Source organism: Scophthalmus maximus, chromosome 4, assembly GCF_022379125.1.
Source record: "Scophthalmus maximus strain ysfricsl-2021 chromosome 4, ASM2237912v1, whole genome shotgun sequence".
Classification (NCBI taxonomy): Eukaryota; Metazoa; Chordata; class Actinopteri; order Pleuronectiformes; family Scophthalmidae; genus Scophthalmus; species Scophthalmus maximus.
In genome coordinates this window covers 2,018,504-2,043,680 of record NC_061518.1, presented here as the reverse complement: position 1 = coordinate 2,043,680, position 25,177 = coordinate 2,018,504, and the positions used below count along the sequence as shown (strand labels likewise).

Here is a 25,177-nt window from a genome sequence, read left to right as displayed (position 1 = left end):
CGTGGGCCAGACGTGGGCCAGACGTGGGTCACACGTGGGTCACACGTGGGTCACACGTGGGTCAGATTCTCTCTCCGAGTCGCAGTGTGAACGAGACCCGACCGGCTCCTGTAACGTTACAGTTTTAAAAGTCCATTAAAAAAAAAAAACATTTACATTTTAGGGGCTAAATGTCTTGAGTACAAAAAAAAAAGGCACTGCCATTTGTTATTCTAAATATGACTTCCCCAGCCTCGTGCATGCAGTTTTAAAATATAAATTACACTCCCCCCCTCTTCTCCCCCCACCCTGCATTTTTCTTCAATTTTTTGTCTTTGTGTTTTTTTATTATTAAACATACAATATTCTTTTTTTGTCAAATATATACGTAAGCCTGCAGTCAATACAGGACATCGGCTCTTTGATACAATAGAACTAAATGAAGTAAAGGGAGCACAGTCAAGCGGTAACGGCTGCTGAACACACACACACACACACACACACACACACACACACACACACACACACACACACACACACACACACACACACACACACACACACACACACACACACACACACACACACACACACACACACACACACACACACACACACACACACACACACACACACACACACACACACACACACACACACACACACACACAAAAACAACTCCTGGCATCAAAACTGAATAAACTGCAGAATCTAGGTCAAAAAAATGAAAGATTAAAAAAAACAAAACAGCATATATGTCTTGACTTAAAGTACATTAAATGTTTTTTGTGTTTTTTTGGAATATCAAGGCGTTATCCAACTGTTAATACTGCAGCGTGCGCCACGACGGAGGCCTTCCTGGACGACCGCAGAGCTCTTATGAGTTCAGAGAAATAATAAAAATAAAAAAAATAAAAAAAAGACATTTGGTTTGAAGAGGTGCATGATGATCCAGACCTCTGAGCTGAAACTGGAGGTGAAACTGATGATTTACACCAGAAATAACAAAAACACGTCACTTTGCTCTGAAGCTTCGTCCAGAAAATAATAATAATCACAAAACCTTTGAAACACCGACACTAGTTTCATAAAAACAATGTGGCACAGATGAGAAGATGAATCTCCTGAACTTTGCATCAATACGTTTTTTGACATGAAAGTAAAGTAAAGTAAAAAAACAAACTAGTTTGAATAATCCCTTGGTTTATATATTTCTATATATCACATATCACCGTCTGCAGGTTTGATCATTTCAACGAGTGACGTGAAACTAAGTTTAAAGGCTTCGTCTGGTGAAGTTCTCTTCTTTTCTCTATATGAATAAATCCCATGAAAAAAACAACAACAACCAGCAATGAATTAAATAACACGCTGTCAGAAATAAGAGCAACAAATGTGAATTAATCCGCAGATTAAAATAGTTTGTTCCTGTTTGTTTGATAACTACAGATTTATTTATTTAAAAAAAAATACGAAATATTTCCAACCTGCTTCTAAAGTGTTCGTCTTCCCACTGAGAACCACAGACGGGGAACGTTTGTTTGAAACTATCGGATTTGGCTTTTTTCATGGAATTTGTTCACAATAAGAAAAATAATATAATAATAATAATAATAATAATAATAATGCAGATCATGCCCGTTAAAGAAACCTAAGATATTCTCCCATTCAGAACCATAAAGTGATAAAACGTCCACACACAGCACCAAGTTCCAGACTCCAGATCCCTAATCCTAATCTGGGGGGAGGCCCCAGAGCGGACCGGTCCACTTCCTGGACCGCCGCAGTTCGCAACAACTGAAAAAAACGCCACGTCGCCGTTTCTAGCTGAACGCGACTCGATGCCTCTGTGACCAAGGCTTTCTTTCAGCTGAGCTCCGACACGAAACAAACGCCCCCTCGACATGACACTGATAGATATGAACAAGATTATAGATCAACAACGGCAACATAAAAAAAAAAAGTCAACAATAACTATGTTAATATTTGAGATGTACGTATGGTCACCAGCCATAACATGTTAATACATATGGTACTTTAAATAATAATAATACACCTAAATGAGTAAAAGTATCACCTCTGCAAAAAATGACGAGGAGAAAAAAAGAATAATAATAAAAGAATAAATAGTTGGATCTACTTTTTAAGTACTGATTCTTATCCTTACTCCTCTCGCGGCCCGAGGAGCCTCAGGTGCTGACGTCACATGTGTGACATCACATTTGTGTGTGTGTGTGTGTGTGTGTGTCACAGATCCAGACTGTCGCTGAACACGGTTCGGGCTCTGGCAAGAGACCGTAACAGAGTTTCTGCATGTTTTATCTTCTTTAATCGAGCGCACACACGGAATTAATCACTGCTGGTTCGTGTTTTTCGTTTATTATTTCTATGTTTCATTTTCCCAACGTGTAAAACAGTTGTGTCTGTGAACTGAAACTTCCGTCGACATTTTGTCCAAATTATTGTTGGTGCAGATTTGAAAAATAAATAAATACAAATTAAACTGCACGAGCTGCAATGATAAATAATGGATTTATTATTAATTAATTTGGACAATGAATTAATCCTAAGCATTATTTTTTTTTTTTTACTGTTTTTCTTTTGAAGTAAAGTGAATTCGATCACGTTCGCTCCTGATGTTCAGACAAATCAAAAACGTCATGAAAGTATCATGTTGGGCTCTGGTGCCAGAACCATTAATGATCAGCAGATTAATCAATACTGAGAAATGATCGTTAGCTGCAGCGCTGACACATTATTCACTGTAGAGCTGATAAGTTGATAATGAAATCAATCTTTAGTTGCAGCCCCAATTCACTGTGATGGATTCAACTTTGCTGTCAAAGTTAATAAAATCAATGAAAACTCTTCAGTGATGTGAAGTTTTTTGTTGAAATCGCAGCCGACGAGCTAAAACGTGCACAAACTCTGACACGGTCTTTTAACTGTGGGTGAATATTCCATCCGTAATGATGGGACGCGTCGGTCGGGAGCTCTTTGGTCTCCGCCGCGGGAATCGAACACACATCGCCGCCTGGTGCGATTCCACCGCTCCGCGTCTGTAAAATCTCTGCGGCTCGAGCTCGCGTCCTTGCGACTGGCTCTCGTTGACCCTTGAACCTTTGGGTCTTTTCTTTTAGTGTATCGCTTTTATCATATCAAGTGCAGGATACAACAAGAAGTACAACAGACAAACTAAAGAAGAAACTAAACAACAATAATAATCATAATCAATAATCAATAACAACCCTCACTGACGAGCGTTCAGGGTCTGGACTCACACAGACCAGAGTTTCCTCACCAGCTTATTTCCATATAAACCTATTGGTATAAAGTCTAATTTTCCATACACAATAAACTGAGGATAAATATTAAGACACAGAATAACCATGAGATTCATGTTTAAAAAAAAAAAGAGAAAAAAAAAAAGAATATATTCCACTGACAGAACAGACGAGACGATGTGCTGCCGTGACTGTGTCCGGCCAGCAGGTGGCGCTGCGCACCAACGACAATCTCTGGGAACAAACTCCCCTTCATGGATCGCTGTCGTTTCTCCAGTGTTGCAATCGCCTCGGCAACACCGGTCTGCGTGAAAACACAGAGGAAAAAAAACCTGACCTGTTTTTCTTCTTCTTCTTCTTCTTTACTTTCTGCTTCACACGTTTCACAATCTCCCTCTCTACTGAGAAACGACATCAATCACCCTGTTTTTAGAAAAAACAACCGAACCCAGAATCTGAACGTTACGTCTACAAACACCTACACTTCCCACGAGAGTTCACCCAGAACAAAACAACCGACAGATTCACCTCCTCGCTCTCACAACGTTAGACATGACATCACCTTCCTCCGTCATCTTCGGCCAATCAAAGGTCCCGCCTCTGACGTCTCCTCCCCCCGCCCTCTTGAAACGTCCGCTTCCCCTTTTCCAGTGTCACTTCCAGCTCCATTCCCTCTTCCTTCTACTTTCTGTGTCTTTCTCACCTTCTTCTCTCTCGTCCCTCCTCACACGTCTGCTCTACCTCCTCATCCTCTCTCTCTCGGTAACGTCTCTTTGCTCTCGTCTGATAAACATAAAGAAAAAAAAAAGCAGGTTGTCTGTAAACTAGTTAGCCGGCTCCTCGCGGGGGACGTGAAGGTGGAACACGGCCGAGGCTTTAGACAGAATACGACACAGTTCATACTGAAAGTCAAACATGTTTCTGTACCCTTTGAACGTAGCATCATTATGTAAACAATAAATACATACAACACTAGTAAATGATTTTTTTGTGTTTAGTTTTTTGCCTCCCAATACTGAGCTTCGTGAAGTCTTTTTCCCAAACTCCTAAAAATTATCCCGGACATTCTGTCCTTGCGTTCCAGGAAATCCCAAACTTCCTTCTGCGTCCTTGTCGCTGCGCGTGTGTCGTGTGGCGTTTTTTCCCTGGGTCTGAGGTACTGTTATGGATGTGAACGATGCCAACGACTCTGTGGTCGCCTTGCAGGGACCAGGAGGTTGTCGGGTCGGGGGGGGGGGGGGGGGGGGGGGGGGGGCCTCGGACATCGCTGGGCCCTGATCCACAGAGCTGGCCAGCGTCTCCCTGCTGCCGGGTGGGGGAGTGGGGGGGGACGGGGACGGGCTGGACTGCAGTGCTGCGTCTGGACTCCCCAGGAGAGAGGAGGAGGAGGAGGAGGAGGAGGAGGAGGAGGAAGGGAGGGAGGGGGTGACGCTGCTCGCACACCGTCCAGGTCGCGGTCGTAGCTCTTCTCTCTCTCCTCGCCCAGATGAGCGCGCTGGGCGGAGCAGGAAGTGTGGACGGAGCCGTGTGATTAGCTTGTGTCGGGGGCCGTTTGCTGGTCGGCTCTCGTGTGTGTCTTGGATTCCCCCGGGGAGGGCTGGTGACCTCGAGGTGACTTATCGTGAGAGCGCCTCGTGAACCTGCGCTGTCCTGCTGCTGCTGCTGCTGCTGCTGCTGCTGCTCTCACTCAGGTCCGTCGTCTCATATTGTCGACGTGCGGTCGGCACCGTCTGAGGAGGAAGGAGGAAAAGAGAGACGGTGTTAGTTTTATATCACACTGAAGATGTGATGAAGATGAAACTGCGAAGCGGCTGCCACCAGTCCAACACTGACCCTCCCCGTCTTTCACCAGGTGCATGCTGGGACAGGGGGAGTTGGCTGCAGGAGTGAACGTGCTGTGCTCGAGTCGAAGGAGAAGTCTCGGCATGTTGCCGTTGGAAACTGAGGGAGTTGGTCGGTCCGGCCGCCGGAGAAAGAGAAACTTATCTCCTGCTTCACGACTACGGTCCGGACGCCAAGCGGGAAAAGACCGACACCGGCGTAGTGACGGCTAACGCTCCGCAAGAAAAATGGAAAACACTCAGCACTCAACATTTACCAGTTCTCAATGATTTACCAGTTGTGGGTCCGGGTCCGGGTCCGAATCTGGTACGCTTACCAGTGACCCCTGTCGTAGACCGAAAGAGTTCACATCTTAGAACGTCCATTTCTCCATTCGATCCAAACTGACGCATCAGATTCTCCTGTGCCGAAGTCAGAACGTCACCAGGAGCCTCGTTAGCTCATCTTTGTATTTTAAACGGATCTATTCTTCTACTCTACATTCACTTTTCTACAAACGCTCACTCTACACTTTGCGCTTGAGTGTTTATTTATAAGCGCTGAATGAATAAAAGTTCATCTGATTTGCGGCGTAGAAGTGAGCTGAAGCTTTTTCTGACCTGGTGAACAGTGAGGGGCCCGGGGGGAGGGGCGGGGCGGGGGGCGACACCGCCCCGTCACGGCGAGGGAACAACACATCTGTCAAAATACTGATAGAGCCGCTCAGAGGAGAAACAACAGTCTGACAGCTGCTGCCTCTGGTGTGGCCGAGGGGGGGAAAGGTTGATATGAGGCCTTTTCATCACAAAAGGATTTTTAAAAAAACGACCAAATCCAGACTAAATAATATCAACATCCTGTTTTTCCTCCTCGCACACATGACACACTGAGTTTTGGGTGAATATTACTGGAGCTGGTTCGGAGTCAGTGACCTGAGTGAGGAAGTCAAAAGCTCTGATGACACACACACACACACACACACACACACACACACACACACACACACACACACACACACACACACACACACACACACACACACACACACACACACACACACACACACACACACACACACACACACACACACACACACACACACACACACACACACACACACAAAGCAGCACTTGTCCACCTCCCTGTGCTGAGCACTGAGGCCCACTGTCTTCACCTCAGCACAGTTTTGTGAGTTGGGGGAAGTTGGCACCGACACAAACTGGCACTTAAAATCACCGTACATGAGAATATTCTGCATGACCAAGCTAAAGAAAACTTTAAAATGATTCAACAAAACTGTCCACTTATACATTATAACGCTGATACACTCAAAATTGATTTTTAAAAGTGGACTAACAGTGGTCAGGTCTATTGGGAGAGTGATGAAGTCAACTTTCCCAAAGTTAATGTCGTGTCCGAGCTCCTTGACCAACTGCACATCGCGTCACAATTTTTAAAAATGGTTTTAGAACGTGGGCTTGGCAGACAGGCAGGATGATGATGGACTCGCCTCACATACAAAGGTTTTCTGTCCTCCAATCACATCTGTCCATCTCTTCCTCTGGCTGTTCTGAGAGTCCACTGCCTATAACTTAACTCTGTATAAGATTTGTTTAACTCAGGTATTGTCTGTGTTGTCATATCTGATGATATCGATTCTAGCTGTAGATGAAAGTCACTGTTAAACTCAACCCTTCTCTTGATTTTATTTCCCTGTCGAATCAAACTTGGCGAGTTACGGGAACCGGCTCGTTGGCCAGACATCATCTGAAAAACCCGTCGCTTGGCTCCAACATGTCTGGAGTTATCGATTGGCCCGGATCCCCCAGACTTTAATCCGTTCACGCGACAGGATAATTGAGCGGGGGCTTTGAGCGGTTTCAGTCCGGCCTGAACATGGGCGTCAAGATCAACCGAAGCCGCCCGGGGGCCTGACAATGACTCACGCACCGATGCTCTGAAACTGAGACTTTTTGGACAATTTCAGCCTTTGGCTTTAGAAACAGAACACAGGAGGAGTTCTGGTGAGCCAGAACCAACTGCAGACGTTTACAGAGGCTTTCCTGTCTGAGGCCAAAAGGGAAAGTATCCTGATGTGGGATATTAATAAGACTATACAGGTGTCTGGTCTGCTACCTGTGCAGTTACATTAACAACAACTTGGGTGACGTTTGTGCTAAAAAACGTGACACAACCGCCGTGACGTGAGCCGACGTTTTGATCGGGCGCCATTTTGGTGTTTATGTTATCGGAGCACGCCCACCTACACATGCGACCTGCACCCATTGGACGGACCAGCTGTCAATCACGCTGATGTTATAAATCAAGTAAGAGTTGAGTCATTTTCTCATAGACTTCTATAGAAACAACGTTGCAGAGTCGCCCTCTGCTGGTCATTACAGAGAATACAGGCTTCAGGCACTTCCGCATTGGCTTCACTTTCCACACCTGAGGTCTACGTCCATTTTTTTATATATACTTCCTGAGACATTTACATCCACTGCATTTTCATATTACATTTTCAATCGCACGTGATGGAAGAATAAACACTTGACTCATCATATTTTAAATGCTGTTAAATACGCAGCTACGCCGCAGCTGAGATGGGTGGTGACAGCTCGCCACTGTCGGTTCTCCAGCACGAGACTCTCTGTGAGTGTCGAGCGCCAAAACCACAGATCGACTTCAAGCGTTTTGACCTGACGGAGATCCAGAATATGAATAATAAATTGATGTTGTGGCTTGGAATCAGTGTACTGGGCCCTAGTGTTTTCACTGATGCTGCTTTCAAATAAAAGTTTTATGACAATGGGCCCATTTTTCCCCCACAGAGTGTTGATGCAATTTAACGTCACATTGGCCGAATGACGCCGATCTGCGGTGACACCGGTGAAACATTGGAGGGGATTCGCTTTTGTTTTGGATTATCACTCCCGTCTTTTTTTCTCCTGGCAACGAAGCGGCGAAGGAATGAAAAACACAGAACGGTATTAAATTCAATCAGTACCACGGTCGGCCAGGAACTAAAGGAGATACAGATGAGATGATTGGGTTGGAAAGAGAAAGCACAGAGGCTGCTCTCTGCAGTCTAAGTCGAGGACCTATTGTCTGACATCATCAGAAACCTGGACGATAATCATGTGCAGAGGGAGATGAATAACCACGCTCCTCTGTGATCCACGTAAACATTTCGTCCTGAATATGAAGAGGCTCATAACCAGCATCATATGTTAGTGTTCATGTAACATTAAGAGACACAGACCAGGTTTAATATGGTTTAAAGGAGACATATTCTGCTCATGTTCAGGTTCATAATTTGAATCTGGGTTATTACTGTAAAAGGTTCACATGCTCTAATGTTCAGTAAACACATCAGTTTCCTTATACTGTCCATTCCTGCAGCTCCTCTGTCTGAAACACTAGGTTTAAGTTCCTGTCTCTTTAAGAGAGGCCCGGTCTGCTCTGATTGGCCAGCTGGCTCCACTCTCAGACAAGCTGCTAGTCATGCCTTACGTACATCTGTAACATCGTGTGTTACAGGAAGTATCGTCTGGACTACTGACAGGAGCAGCGTTTTATTTATTCACAAAAAGCATAATATGTCTCCTTTAATAATTCAATAAGAAAAGCTGTGCTTTACCTCCCAAGGCGTGCTCCGTCATACTCAGACACAGAGACTCAAGGCGATTGTTGATGTCAGGCTCCGTCACTGGTAACTGAAGATCTGTCCAGCAACAAAAACAAAAAAAACACTGTCAGTGTCAGTGATAAAAAATATATATTTATGAGAAACAGATGATGGAAGAGATGGTTGATTCTGGGTCATTCTAAATCATGAATCAAAGAGAGTTACTTTTTTTTTTTTTTTTAAATAAATCAGCATCAGATGAGCTGGAAAAAAATGCTACAGCTACAAATCCAACAGGACACCTCCGTCATTCGCTCAACCAGACTGTAGCCTTGATAATCAGATTATAACACACTTGCACATTTTGTGGACTGAACAATAAAAACGATTAATTAAGAAAACACTCGGCAGATTAATCAATCACGTGACCATCACGTCACTTATCCAGCAGGTTGACTGAATTATCAAACACACTGCACATAGGGGTTCCACAGTAAAACCCTCATTTGAAAAAATATGAATATTATATCAATTAAAGAAGTTTTATATATTATTAATAGATGTTCATCAAAAATATTTTTTTTCAGGTGCTGGTTGCAGTTGGATTTCTTGGCCTCCGCTGTGAGCAGGGTGGAGACAGTTTTGCAGCCGGGTTGAGTCGAGAGGGGGGGAGGAGTGTGTGTGTGTGTGTGTGTGTGTGTGGGGGGGGGGGGGGGGGGGGGGGGGGGTATATTTGGGCCACAGTGCAGCCTAGCAACCCCTTCCAGCCATTTAGTCCTCAGCTGAGTCTTCAACACGAGCCGGGCCGTGAAAATCCTTCGTGGCCAGAGAGAAAAGCTGAGTTAGGCCCAGCCGTCCACACAGGGGCTATTAATAGACTCCAACACCCCCCACCCCCTCATTGACCCACCCTCCACCCTCCAACCACCTGCACACACACACACACACACACACACACACACACACACACACACACACACACACACACACACACACACACACACACACACACACACACACACACACACACACACACACACACACACACACACACACACACAGCGTTCACAATGAAAAAGAAGACGGACACACACTTGTGCCTTCATCCCCTCATTTCTGTGTGTCTAACTTAATAGGAGCCATTAACCAATCGGCTGGCAGAGGGAGAAAGAGCGAACATACTGTATATACTCAGTGACAGAGTGGGGGGGGGTATGGGAGGGTTGGGAGGGGGGTATCTAGCCTTTCAAATCAGTTACTCTGGCCCAGACCCAGCTCTGGCCGCCCTTGACGGCGGCCGCTATCTTTGCATGACTCTGCAGAGTTGTCAAGACGGAGAGAAAGAGGGAGGGATGGAGATAGTGAGGGAGGGATGGGAAAGTTAAGAGAGAGAGCGAGTCAAGGGGACGAGGAGAGGAGGAGAGGAAAGGAAGGAAAGTCCGTCCACGCTGCACAAAGAGCCTCATTGTGAGACTCCTCGGACTCTCTCCTCCCTCCCGGCCTCCATCTCTTCCACATCTTCTCTCCATCTCTCTCTCCTCCGCTGATTATTTTGTGTTTCCTCTTCACTCTAAAAAAAGAGACTTTAGAGTGTTTGTGGGGGTGTGTGTGTGTGTGTGTGTGTGTGTGAGAGAGCAGAGGAAGTCATGCTTGTCCTACTCTTGTCCGTCCACTGTTCCCCGTTGGACAGAGTCCACTCAGCGGAGAGGTTACTGCAGGTCACTCTCTACTACTGTTTTCTGACTGATGTTTACCGGGACCTGACCTGTGGACACTGTGGGGCGGTGGCTTCTTTCGGGGGGGGACACCAGACTGGGGTATTTTTGTGTTTGTCTACTCTCACGTTGATGGCAAATACTTTAAAAATAACAGGAGCCAATGACGGAGAAGTTACTTTAAATTAAAATATAAAGAGAAAGTGAAGAGCCATAAAAGTCGATGTTCTGACATCCATATGAAATAAAGGTCGTCAAAATAAAGTCACAGAGTTTCATTTGTGTGTCTGAGGTTCAGTGACGCAACAACTTAATCACCCTTAGATTTTATGCAGAGTTCAACAAGTTAAATCTAAAGTTTGAATAAAATGTTAACGCCTGGTTCAGATTCGCTGATAATATGAAAGATATCGATACAAACCTGTAGAGTTGACTGAGGCCTAGAAGACATCATCAGGTGCATCACGTGTTTATTGATATTCAGATAACACTTGTGTCACTGTATAACAATAACTCCTGACAATATCATCAATTAATCATTAAACACAACATGGATCTGGCAGCAGAAGATGAATGGATGAATATTAAATCAATAAAAGGGACTATAGTTAATGTTACTGCCGTTACTACAGCGAGTACCTAATCTTCTAAAGCCTTATCTTAAGGTTTTTCGCATAAACTTCATCTGTCGTATCGCTGCCACTGTTTTGTGAGTGTGTTCATGTGTATTTCCGGCGTCTCTCACCAGCTTGTTGGAACATGACCATGGTTTGTGGCGTGGTGTGAACCGGCAGCGAGCGGGTCCTCTGCACGGAGCTGTGGGTCCGGCTCGGCATGCTGTTGCTTCCTCCGGGGTTGGCGAACCACAGACCCTGCGGAGAACATTTCAAACGAAACATTAAATCAACTTGTGAAAACATTAGTGTCGTACACAGACGTCAATGTCTCATCGACTGCTGCTCATCAAATGTCATGAAAAGCTGTTATAGATGACATATTAGAGATGTTCCGATTCCGATACTGCGGAAAATGCCGGATCAGACATCCACACATGCGAAAATAAACGTACTGTTGCGATACAGCGCCTTTTAAGTAGATCCACCCAAGTAAAACAGAACTTTCCAGTGTGAAATATTGCCACATTGCTGATATTTTCTCTAGCTTATGATTAACGCTTCACTACCAGAAATCACTACTTCTTCACCGCTCTATAACAGTGCTCCTGAAGGTCCTGAAACAGCTCGTCAGTAGTCCAGACGTTACTTCAGGATATGATTTTAATATCTGTCACTGTCAGATGAAAGTGCCAATAATGCGACACTGGTTGCCAACCGCCAACGAAGAAGAGCGTATAACCAATCACGTTGCGATCTCTTATCTGGTTGTGGCCCTTGAACACGGCCTCGACCGTAGCTCCGACACTTCCTAGCAGTTGGCCAATCACAACAGAGTGGAGCCAGCTGGCCAATCAGAGCAGAGCGGGCTTCATTGGGAGGGGAGGGGGCTTAAAGAGACAGGAGGCTAAAAAACCAAGTGTTTCAGACAGAGGCTGGAAAAGACGAGCTGCAGGAAACTGTTGTGTTTACTGGACATTCGAGCATGTGAACTTTCTCAAGTAATAACCCAGATTAAAGTTATGAATATGAATATGTCTCCTTTAAAAACGTACAGTTATCGAAATGTCGGCGAGACACCGACCCCCCTCCTCTCCCCACGCTCCTGTCTGGATGTCTGGTCCTCGCCTAATGACAGTCTCAGATGCTCACCACATGAATTCCTCACTTGTAACCTGCCTATTATACCCCCAACACCACTGACACAGCCCCCTCCCCTGTTTTCTCTCCCTCTGTGTAACCCCCCTCGCAGCACTCCAGTGCCGTGGGCCAGGGAAAAACAGGAAATGCCTGTGCACTGTTCTCACTGCCTCCGACTGCCTGTCTCACTCCCTCTCTCTCTCTCATACATACTCATATAAACTCTCTCTCTCACTCGTTGCCCCTCCTCCTCCAACACCACAGCTACCTCTCCCAAACTATGACTCACATATTTCCCTCCCTCCTTCCCTGTCCTTCCAGTCCCCACACAAGAAGATCCAGCGCGATGAGGAGGAACCAGGGCATTTCCTCCCATTGTAAAGGATGAGAGCGACGAAGAGAGCGAGAGAGATAGAGAGAGGTTCACTATGAACTGGGTCAGCGCAGACCAAAGTGTGCCAGGACGGGCTTGAAGCGGCTCCTCCTGTTTCAGTGTTCGGCGCTGACGCAGGGCCTCTGGTATGTGGGGTGACCTGCCTACGAGTTCCATCCACCACTGCTCCTCTTCCTCACCCCACTTTTTTTTCTTTTCTTTTTTTGGTAATGGAATAAGAAATAGAAAAAAGGCCTATTGCAGGAAGAATACGTGCTGAAGAAGGAATTCTGCTGCCCAGGTTATTGTAAACATCCTGGAATGTATTATAACACATTTCACAATGTTCCTTTGTACAGTCACGAACATCAGCATTCCAGTCGCTAACACACACACACACACACACGTGTGATAATACACTGAGGATTCAGCTGCAGTTTGCCCTGTTCTTAAAGGATATTAATTCAAAAGCACCTTCAGGAAACAGTCAACACCATCCACCCTCATCTGAGCTGTGACCAGTTCAGCTGATGCTACATTAAAAGTTAGGGGTCGACCGATTATCTGAGCTGATATTCAACATTTTTATGATTATCGGCAGCGGACATTTTGCCAAACCAATTTGCCAATAAGATAATTTCATTTTTAAATGTTCTACTTTGGCTCTGATGCAGCCGCAGTCACGACTCTCTGGACTTTATCAATGTCCATGTTTGTTTGTTTGTTCAACTTCATAATAAACTTTTGTGCGTAATGGTGCGACTTTTTTGCCGCACAAGTTTGATCGCGCGAGTAAAAACAGCAACAGCAAGGTCGGCGCACACACAGCTACAGCAGTGATCCTCCATTCCTGATAAAATGACAGGACGTCTGACGACAGTGACGGAGGGAGGATCTCAACCGTTCATTGGCTATCGCGTCAACGCGTCACGCAAATATTTCGCCTGAGTTCAAACTCGAGCAACTCAATGACGCAAAATTCGCGTCTAGTCGCGTCTTTGAATTGACTTTGTATGTAATCTACTTCACGTCGCGTCTGGTGTGAACGCACAAAGTCCGTATTTAATGTATTCGGTGTCATATTTGCATTAAGCCGTGTTTACAAATCCTTGAGAGCTCGTGTTACTCTGACCCATGCGCACTTGCTGGGAAACATGTGTCCTTCAAAATAAAAGCATTGCATCAATTGCTTTTCTTTAATGTTACTCCGTAGAACTGATGTGTTTTGTGTTTCATATCATTTATGATGAATTATTTATTTTCATCAAAAGAAATTTCACGCATAAATCCGCGACCCACTCAAAATGGCGCTGCTTTTGGGTCGCGCCCCCCCAGTTGAGAAACACTGCTTTAAGGCATTTCAACAAAATTTTGTGTTTTTTACTTATTTTCCTCCTGCGGACAAATATCGGTTTCAAATATCTGTTAGATTAGCAATAATCGGTATCGGCCCGGAATAAGGCCATACCGGTCGACGCCTAATTAAAAGTAATACGACACAGAATAAAAATGGCAGCCACCATTAATCTACCTCCCCGTTCTCCCTGCTGGTTTGACTCACCTGTCTGCCCTGCTTGGGGCCGGTGGGTGTGCTGCTGGAGCTGCGCGGTGTGGGTCCCAGCAGCCCCCCGCTGCCCAACAGGCCCGGCCTGGCACCCGGCAAACTTCTGGAGGGCATCTGGAACTGGCGGAGGCTCCTCCTGGCCGACACGCTGCCCCCGACACAGCCAGCGGTGGGGAGGGAGTTGGACTGGCCAAAACGGCTGCAGCAGGACGATAGGACAAAGTGATATCATCATTATCTTTAAATCATTGAGGTTTATCGAGGTCTACCTTATTTGTAAATGACTAGAATTTATCAAAAATGAACAGTGAGGCCAAGAAGGAGCAAAGCGGTGTCAAACTCGGGGTCAGACAATAAGACTGTATATAAAAATGAATATAGTCACGGGGTCTAGTTTAAAATCTCAGTCATGATCTATTCTGAGTTCTGTGAGTGAAGAGTTCCACATGGTCATCACCTAAACAGGGAAAAAAAAAACATCTGTCCAAATTAATTTCTGACATTTTCCTTCTCAGTTACAGACAGAAATCTGTGGCTGATTCTTACTGTGTGTGTGTGTGTGTGTGTGTGTGTGTGTGTGTGTGTGTGTACCTCCTCTGCGGTCGGTACCCTGCGATGTCGAGGAGGGTTTTCCTGGGAATGGACCTGAACAGCCTCTGGACCTGTTGTTTCCATGACAACAGCCTCTTCTTCTGCGTCTCAGTGAAGGACTGACAGGGAGGAAAAGGGTGAGAACAGGGAGAGGATGAATGAATGAGGAGATGAAGTGAAGCAGGACAGATGAACTGATGTACATTGACTCTGTTACCTAAAGTCTGATTCACATAAGAAAAAGTATAATACTGGACATTTATACTACAACATAATGGCACTGCATTACCATCATATACTAAAGATTCTATGGATTTTATTTTACTTGAAAAAAGAAAACTCAGGCAGAAATTCCCAATGATTTACAGTTTATTAATGACCCCAAAGAACTCACATCTGTTCCTAGTATGAATAAAGTGTGTGTGCATACCTCATGGATAAGGCACTTGTCGATGAGTTGTAGGTAGGAGCTGATGTTGTCCTCGTCCGACCTCGACACCAGCAGCTGGGTACAAACTGAGAACGGGGAAGCGAAGAAGTTAAAAACATGAACGAAAAACCTTTTCTCAAGTCTGTGAAAACGTTCCCAACTGAGCACTCTGTGTGTGTGTGTGTGTGCGTGCGTGCGTGCGTGCGTGCGTGCGTGCGTGCGTGCCGCTCTCACCTTTACCCATGACACGAGTGAACTGGCCGGGTAAATCCCCCTCTGCGATGACGCTCACGCCCGACTCCGCCTCCCCACCACCGCCGCCTCCCCCGCTCAGGTGGGAGCCGGGCGCGACGCTCTTGCCCTCGGCACTCAGCAGGGGGCGCTGCAGCGAGGCCTCCTCGCCGCCGATGAACGCCTTGATGGGAGTCATGATCATCTGGTGTAGCTCCTGCAGCGGAGCGCGCAGATTACTGCCCTCCAGTACATCCTGGTGAAGCAGATCAGAAGATGGTGACATTAAGACAACTGTTGACCAGACAGATCTAGAGCTGCAACAGTTAGTCAACTACTAAATTAATCGACAAACTATTTTGATAATAGATTAATCTAAAAAGTAGTTGTTATGGGTCAAAAAGTACAAATTCTCTGATTTCAACTTCTTAAATATGAATATTTTCTGGTTTCTTTGCTCCTCTATGACATCGTAAACAAAATATCTTTGGTGTGTGGACAAAACATCATCTTGGAGGTTGGGAAACACGATCAACATTTTTCGACGATATGTTTAGACCCCGACCGATATTATCGGCCAACTGATATGAGCCTTTATATGTGCATTTATGTAAAATAAATGTTTTTTTCTTAATTCAAGTTTATTTGGTTGTATTTGTCATTTTTATTTGTTTTTTTTTGTGATAAAGTTTATGGTTGAACTAAAATATCAAGCCTCAATAACTTCTTTGTCATAAAGGTTTGATAACGGCATCTTAGAATCATACATACATACATATACAGTATATATACACATATATATATATATATATATATATATATCGGCCAATGTATGAGGAATCTGTTATCCCAAATATCGGCATCGCCCCACAAAAATCCATACCGGTCGCGCTCTAGACCAAACAACTAGTAGATCAATCGGAGAAAATAATCGACAGATTAATCAATGAGGAAAATATTCGTTAGTTGGAGCCCTAGACAGATCTGTCAACTGTAGGAAAAAAATCTGTTGAATGTTGAATGTTGAATATCAAGAAACAGATGAAGAGATCTGACCAAACTTGCCACGTGATGGGGGCAGAGAATAAATAAAGTTATGCCCAAAAATACATTCCCCCGCGCATCGTACTGTATCAGCGCCATACATGAGTCTGTGTAAACCCCAAAATACCGAGCGTCAGGTGTCGAGTTTCTCCAGCCCCCTACAAGTGCTGCCGTAACAAATTTTAAAAATGAAGCGTTGGTGAAAAGGTTAAGCCTGAATTTAGCCCGGCCGGAGAAGTCCGCCCCCTGCGGTGTGCCCTTGAGCAGGCCAGCATTGTCCTGAGTGAGTGGAGTGTGTGTGTGTGTGTGTGTGTGTGTGTGTGTGTGTGTGTGTGTGTGTGTGTGTGTGTGTGTGTGTATGTGGGTGGGTGGGTGTGTGTGTGTGTGTGTGTGTGTGTGAAGGAAGCGGATGGGTTTAAATTCAGAGCGTAGACTCTGCTTCCTGGATTAGGTGTTCCCTTAGCTGCCATCTCAAATACATAACACCAACTGAGAAGGGCCACTCTTCCTCACTCGTTTCCCCAGAGAGCTGGCGTCACTCTGGTGTCACTCTGGTGTCCACTGACGTTACAAGCACAATCACCAGTGAAGGAAAATCGTGATATGACGTACAAACTCAACTTCAGGTGGATGGAAGAGGAGAGAACGGTATATGGTCACTGACCTTCTCCAGGCTGCGCAGGAGGTTCTGCCTCTCTTTGAGCTTCTGAATGCTGATGACGATCTTGTGTCTCGCTCCTTTAGTGACCTTCTGTCGGAGGAAAGAGTTTTGGGTCAAACATCCCCTTCGGGAATTAGGCAAAAAGATACTGATCTAAAAGACTGATTGACATGTGCAGCAGAGGACCCGTCAGCTCTCTTTACAACAAGAATGAGGCAGATGCTTTTTTGGGGCGGGGGCGGGGTGGGGGTGGGGGGGGGTGCAACAGGAAGCAAAGCAGGTAGTGAAGTCAGGGGAGGAGGAACTTATCTGCTAATGTTAGGTGAGTGGACAGCGAAAGCTGGAACTGATTCTAACAAACTGATTTAAGTTCAAGCTAAAATTACTTCTCTCATGATAAAAGAAAAACGGATATCGACAATCCAGACACTCCAGAGAAATACTCTGCAGCACCTGGAGGAAGTTCCACAACTTCCCGGTGAGCCGTGTTAATTTTAGCTGCATCCTCCGTTTGAGGATAAACTCACTCAGCATCTTATTGTCCCATTTATTAAAACATCATCGACTATTTCAACTTGATCTGGATAAAAAAAAGTTACATTAGCACCTTGACAGAAACTTGTCATGTGAGGACATTATCTATTTATCAGTACTAATACAAAGTATTGTTTCAGGAGTACCTGAACTACACACAGTATATCCTTTCACATAAATGTCAATTTCTGATTTGGTCCAGAAGATTTTTATGTATTTCATAATGTTGACTGAATCAGTTTTGGCACTTTTCTCACAATTCACGTCAATGAACAGAACAGAAAGTGTAACGTGACAAGTACGTGATTTTGTAATGTTCTTAATCGTTTTCCAGGACCGACTGAAAACTGAGGCAGTCTGTTTGTGTGTAAACGAACCTGCGCCTCCAGCTGATCTTCGTTCAGTGACATCATCTCATCGTAAGTCATGGTGGAAAAGAGGGCGGCGTATTTGTGGAGACGGAGACTCTTCAGCCACGAGGGAACATCTGTAGGACAATACACACACACACACACACACACACACACACACACACACACACACACACACACACACACACACACACACACACACACACACACACACACACACACACACACACACACACACACACACACACACACACACACACACACACACACACACACACACACACACACACAAACACACACACACACACACGTTAAATTCTGACCAGCTCCATTTTTCAAAATCAAACCTAACGTAAAACAAAATTAAAAAGTGCATTGCTGTACAAACATCATACACGAGAATATAATTTGATGGTTTCATATTACTTTAATCAAAATAAATCTTATGCAAAAGAGAACAGTTTCAAAATACATATTTGAATTCAATTAACATAATACATCCTACAAATATCTTCAAACCTGACGTACACAAGTAGCAGTAAAAAAACGATAAAATGGACAGAAGGATTAAGTCCACATCATATTAATTTTACATAATCATCAGGGGATCTGTGACAACAATACTGTGCAGCTTTTCTGTTAAAAATAACTTTTCATTTCATTCAGCTTCAGTCTAGAGCAAATGTTTAAGGGCTTTCTAAGTCAAATATTCCTTTTTGAAATCTTTAAAAACTTTCACCAATGCCTTTTTTTTAGACTGCTAAAAATATAAACGTCTGCAGAGACACGCTGTCAGCACAAAAGGATCAACACATCAAATTGATACCGATCACATGTTTAGTCGGACACTTCTCACGGATTATGTGAGTGCTCAACATTATTTATATTAAAACATCCAAACTGCTGCATGTGCTGTTGGTCGGTTCAGACGTCTTTGTGATGATGTGCAGTTCATGGTCAAGCCTGGTGTTTGAGTCGTTTTCTTGTATTCACATTCGTTTATGGTTCATGTTTTTTTGGTATTAGTTTGCATATTGTTTTAAGGAAGCTCTGAATTGAGAAAAAATAAAAACTAATTTTGTTGCGGTGCCTTCGTGTAATTTTACATTAAATCTCGAGGAGTCAATTCTCTGTAACATAATTGACATAAAGGATCTTATTCCACCACCTGATACTTCACACTCAGTCCTGTCTTCTCTGGCAGTGACACACAACTTAAAACAAACAAGCAACTGATAACATTCTCCTCTGAAGTGAGAGAGATGGACGGAGCTTCCGCTTGTTCTCTCTTTTCTCCTGAATGTTGTTTCTACTTTCCTGTTTGGCTGGATGACAACACAAGAAAACCCTTTGTAAAAGAAAAGAAGACAGGAAGTATGGAAAAAGAGCTTCTGTGTAGACAGTAAGGTCGCCGGGGTCAGCGGTTCTGCTCTCTGACAAACTGGCCCGACTGGATCAGCGACTTTGCCGAAGCCTCCGACCGAATACTGAGCATAGCTAACAGTCATAAACGTTCCCTCGTCTGAACTGTTTGTTCTCCCTGCGATCAATCAGGTCTAATAGTGAAGCCTGTACTGTACCTGCAGGGCAGGTTCGTCTGCTTTCATATTTCCCCAGTTGGTAGTGTCAATATTGTCACTAGAGCCCGACCGATATTGATATTTGGGAGTACAAGATTCCTGATACCGATACATCGACCGATATATATATATAAATCTGTCAACGATTTCTAAAATGTATTTATCAATCTTTCATGACAAAGACATGTATTTGAATCTTGATATTTGAGTTTAACCATGAACTTTTCATAAATAACTATAACTTGAAAATACAAATACAACCAAATACATAGTTCGTATGTATTTGCAAACAAACGCTTATATATACATATATGCGCATATAAAGGCTCAAATCTGTTGGCCGATAATATCGGCCGCCTGATATATCGTGATCACTGGAAGCAGCTATCGACCGATAGAGAGCATGGATTTTATTTTCAGAAGGGCGGGTAAGGTAGCTAGCTTGGAATATGTTTCATATTTCTTTACGTGACTACGGCTACAGTACATCCAAAACTACTGCATTTCCATTTTAAAAGAACGCATCACTGCTGCTACGTTTACACCACACCACTCGGGAGTTTTCAGAATAGTTCAAACGCCACTCGTGCCATTTTAGTTCGTAAACCCCAGGGCTGCGCTGCAGTGTTGACGGGCAAACAAACGGGAGACGTTCAGAAACGATGACGTAGTCAACTGCATTCACTTCCTGACTGGTTTTTAATCAGTAACGACTCGACAACCGACGGTGAAGACAAAAATACGTTGTAAACACAGTTTCACCTCGTCGCTGCTCCAAGAGAAGAAATCCCTGCTCTTATTTTTGCCCCCATGGTCGATTCTCGTACATTAGAATTTTCTGTGACCAAGCAACCAAACTGTAGGGTGAGTAGACAATCTGCTTCCTGTTTATCCCAGTGTTCGTGAACGGTCACGTGATGTGGGACATTTTCAGGTGCGTTGGTGTGGACGGGGATTACTGCTGATGCGTCTGGACGGAGGTTGCTTCAGTTTTTAAGACGTAGGCGTGTGGATGTGGCCTCCGCTTCAAATTGTCTGACGAGGTTCGGGATGTTGAAATGTTTTGTTTACTTTTCCTCCACAAGGGATTTTACTTTCGAACGAGAACTTGCTTATCGCTAATTTATACCGTTACACCTGGTAGAACTGCAGGACCGGTGGAGCCACTTCAGCCACATGTAGAGAAACTGTTTCCACGAGTTTAGCATCACCTGCCCGGCCTTTATAGAAAAAGCCAATCACGATGTTTGGAACGAATATCAGCCAATCACGACGTTTGGAACGAATATCAGCCAATCACGATGTTTGGAATGAATATCAGCCAATCACGACTGGTGGCCGACTGATCGTAGAGCTCCCTTCACTTTATTCAAAGAAAGTAAGAATTGTTGGCTCAAAAAGTCCAACGGATTTGATGCTAAGCTCTTAGCGAGTTGCTAAAGCTATATTAAGAATTCCAATCTACGTTGGCAATAAACGTTAGCAGGTTTTTTTTTAGGGTTGTTCGTACAGTCTGTGTATTTCCTCTTCAGTCCTAGGTCAGTTTTCAAGAGGCAGTAACTTTTATTAGGCTCAGATTTCACACTAAACCACAATCTGCCCAAGTTATGTTGTTTTTTTAAATGAGTCATATGAAAAATAACATGAATATTTGATCCCGCTCGTCTTTCTTGCTCACCCCTCATGCCGCTGCCGTCGTCGTGGAAGGAGCTGCGATGCAGACCCGACCCTCCTCCCAAACCGGCCTCATCCAGGTGCTCGCTGCCTCCGCTGCCCGAGGAGGCGATGCTGCTCTGGGGCGAGAGGGGCGCGTGGTCCGGGGCCGGGCCTCGGGCGGACCGCAGGTCCTCCTGGGAGAGCCAGACGTGGCCCAGGGTCTGGCTGCTGGGGCCGCTCATGGGAGGCGTTAGGGACACGGAGCGCTTCAGGGGACTGTGCTGCTGGCTGCCGCCGCCGCCGCTCGTCAGGACTGCGGGGGAGCACAGCGAGACGGGTCAGGTGAGAGATGTTGGGACAGAGCTCGGCTACGACTGTAGGAATCATACTGCCTCATAAACATATTATTCAACTGACTGATGAAGCTGATGTGTGCGTAATGAGACTAATCTTTCCTCAACATTACACTGCGCATGAGAGCCCAATGTGGGTTTTTTAGGGGGCCGATGTTGATATTAGGGAGAACAAGGTTTCCGATACGATACATTGGCCGATAAATACATATAAATATTCATTTTTTAAATCTGCCAATGATTCCTAGGATGTCGCTATCAAACCTTTATGACAAATAAATGTAATTGAGGCTTGATATTTTAGTTGAACCATTAACTTTATCATAAATAACTATAAATAAAAAGAAAACACTAATACAATCAAATATAAAGAACTTTAATTAAGGAAATACACAATATTTAATTTAAGTAAAATGTAAAACATAAATGCTCATTTTTTCTGCATGTTTATTCTGTACAATTAAAAAATATTTCATATCGGGGACCATAAGCCCTGATAACGATTTGTCTGTGAAAGGCTCATATCGGCCTATTTATCGGTCAGGCTCTACTGTGTTAATTCAAATATTTGATTCATATTATTAACTGTCACATCTGATTAACGGAACGGAACGTTTTGATCGGCCCCGTCCGTCACCTCACATACTGAAAAATATAATCTGTCAAACTTTTTGTCACCTCAACTGATCGATATAATAAACCAACACATATATAGTGAAGCACTAGGTTTTCTATTGCCGGACTAACTCAGCATCTTGCAGGGCGGGGGATTCCCTGGATGCATCCGAGGTAAATTCTTTATTATAGGTAATAAGACTAATTTGATCGTTGTAAAAGTGCACTTACACTCTTCTTCCTGTCCACGCGCCAGTTTAGATCTTGATGTGAAATTGTAACGCAGAGAGTTTTGTTTAAAGGATGGGGGGTTTGATTTGCTGAAGAGGAAATACACAGAAGTCTCAATCACTAGCTTCTTGTTGGTTTCCTGAACAATTAAATAAATCCCCTCTCAAGAGAAATCTGCATGAATAACTTTTCTTCTCTCCGGACCAACTGTAACCAGAGCAGAGTTACTGTTACACTCAAACCCCGGCGTCTTCCACCCAACACAAGCAGTCGCAGCATCGCAGCCTCTTTTCCCCAGTCGAAGGAGGTAAACAGGACGAAAAAGCCACGGAGCTTTTTGTGTCGCCGCTCTGACGGGGTGAGCTGCCACCAACCCTCCCGTCTCTCTCTCTCTCCTCCTATATGTGGTCCTCTTACTGTTGCCGCTATGTATAGGACTTGGCGGGCCCCGTTTAAAATAGGCGCCCAGCTAACATTACAAGTTCCAGTCCCTAAATATTAGCCATTTTCCCTAAATACAGTCTCCCACAAAGGCTGCCTTACAAGGGAAAGGACGGGTGGTATGTCCTGCCTGCGGCTTGGACGTGACCGAGGCCGAGGGGGCGTGGGGGGGGAGGTCGTCCGGATGTTCTATCAGTGGCACGAACAGGTTGATGTGGTTGGACAATTATACTCTTGTAATCATCATCATCATCATCGTCGTCGTCATGACACAGATGAACGGTGTGGTCAGGGCGACGTGAAGACCCGGTGGCTCACTCTCACTCACGATATGATGTATTAATTGCAAAAGCATTGACAAAACATATCTTATCATCACCCCCCTTTGTTCTTGAAGAGCTGCATCAGTTAATCGATTAGTAATTGACTACTAAATTAACCAACTATTTTAATAAGCGATTAATCGGTTCAAGTAGTTTTTATGAAAATAAAAGACAAAAATCTCTGATTTCAGTTTCCGAAATGTGAATCTTTTCTGGTTTCTTTGCTCCTCTATGACAGTGAAATAAATATTATAGTATAATTTGGTGTGTGGACAAAACAAAACATCATATTGGCGTTTTCGGAAACACGATTTGGATAATTTTAACAACTCATCGATTAATCGAGAAAATAATCAACAGATTCATCGATGATGAAAATAATCCGATAGTTGCAGGCCTAGATTTTTGAATGCCACGAAATATCCCCACCATCAGTTCCAGTTTGCTTTGTTGTACATTTAAGAAAAGCATCTACTCAGCGTGTCGACGTGTGCGGTGGTTGGTGGTTGCCGGGGGTAACTCTAGTTTATCAGTTGTGAAATCCTGAAGTTTTGTTTTGTGCGGGACTGAAGCTACGAACTACGAGGGGGGGGGGGGTCTTTCTTGGAGCAGCGGCTTTAAATGTGTCTTTATTTATAAACCCTCAGCTGTTTCTTTCATCTCCCAGGAAAGAAAAAAAATACACCGAGCCCTTGCATTCTTGTCTGGAAATATCCCGCTCCGACCAAAGTTATGTTCGATTTCGACAGCCCCTGCCCTCCGTCGAGTGTTCCCTCCCACCTCGCGCAGCCTCTGTAGGTTTGTTCACGGTGCAGTTTCTGTGCTCTGGGTGTATATACTTTGTTTCTTCAGAGCATCTTTGATGGAATTCTATTAATTATTATTAAGATCTTCACTGCAAAAGATGGTAAAAGCCTCCTATGTCATGACTGGAGTTCTGTTTCAGTTCTTTGCCACAACAGGTAAAGTTTGGAGACACTGGTGTCAAACGCCAGGAAGAGACAGACAGGCTGTCAGCAGGCCAGTCCAGAGAAGATGGATGTAATCACTGAGGTGTTCTCTGATGGTGTAGCGGCTTTGACCACCTTGTCTTGAGAGGTACCAGTCTGGGTTGAAATATCAAAGGGATCAAAGGCAATGAAGAAGAAATGAGTGTGAAACTCTTGGAGCCGGGCTGTTGAAAAGATAGCCTCAGGTGTTTGTGTGTCTGAATCAACCGCACACCAACAAAACCCGTGGAAGGTTCTGCTCAGATCCAAAGAGAATCAGTTATGTCGACGTGCAGACGGAGGCAAACTGTTGAGAAACAAATAAACCTGCCATCAGATGGTAACTGATGAAAAACCCTAATTGATGGATCCGTTTAAGCCTGAAGGAATCTAAGCTGTGGGCAGGTCAAACAGCATCGTCCTCAATATTTAGGAATATGAGACATTCTGTATTAGATCCATCCATCTTCTTGTTTTGTATAAAATCTGCTAACAGACACACTAACACATTTTAATGGATTAATTAATGTCTCTTGCGATAAACCGATACTTTGGGATCCTTCTATTCTCAGCCAGAGTTTTGTTTTTCATTTTAGTTTGTAAATTTGGCCAGTTTAAATCTCTACAACATAATGTCAAATTATTTTTAGAAGGTCTATCTCATCTACAGGTTCAAAACTTCAAATGAAGGGGTGTAGTTTAAAACAGTTGATTTACATTATTCAGTCAGATGATGAAATGTTTGGAGCAAACTGGTAAGACCCTTCAATTTAAATAATCCAATTAGATCAATAGCCCATCAATAATTTCTCATGTCTGTGAACCCCTCTCCATCAATATGACACATGAAGTATGGGTAAGTGAGACAAGATTATTGTTTACAACAACGAAGGCCATAAAAATTGAAAAGAAGCAATAAAATACCATGATGGATCAGAGTTGGAGATGCTGGCGCTTATTTTAAGGGGCATATTAATATAATAATAGTTTACTATGAAGGCACTGCAGT

At 44.2% G+C, this 25,177-nt stretch overlaps 1 protein-coding gene across 2 annotated transcripts in view; it reads right to left on the bottom strand.

Moving 5' to 3' along the window:
- Nucleotides 1-4,508: 4,508 nt before the first annotated feature.
- The window catches only part of samd4a (sterile alpha motif domain containing 4A), a 51,038-nt gene continuing 30,369 nt past the window's right edge, over nt 4,509-25,177 (bottom strand). The window contains exons 4-13 of one of the 2 annotated variants that reach the window (XM_035629324.2): nt 21,239-21,529; nt 17,987-18,096; nt 17,079-17,165; nt 15,374-15,626; nt 15,140-15,225; nt 14,710-14,828; nt 14,116-14,317; nt 11,173-11,299; nt 8,725-8,808; nt 4,509-4,993 (exon numbers count right to left, since the gene is read on the bottom strand). In XM_035629324.2, coding sequence (XP_035485217.2) covers nt 4,965-4,993; nt 8,725-8,808; nt 11,173-11,299; nt 14,116-14,317; nt 14,710-14,828; nt 15,140-15,225; nt 15,374-15,626; nt 17,079-17,165; nt 17,987-18,096; nt 21,239-21,529 — 1,388 coding nt within the window. In that variant the 3' untranslated portion in view covers nt 4,509-4,964. The remainder of the gene's footprint in view (nt 4,994-8,724; nt 8,809-11,172; nt 11,300-14,115; nt 14,318-14,709; nt 14,829-15,139; nt 15,226-15,373; nt 15,627-17,078; nt 17,166-17,986; nt 18,097-21,238; nt 21,530-25,177) is intronic. The other variant, XM_035629325.2, reaches the window with a different exon arrangement.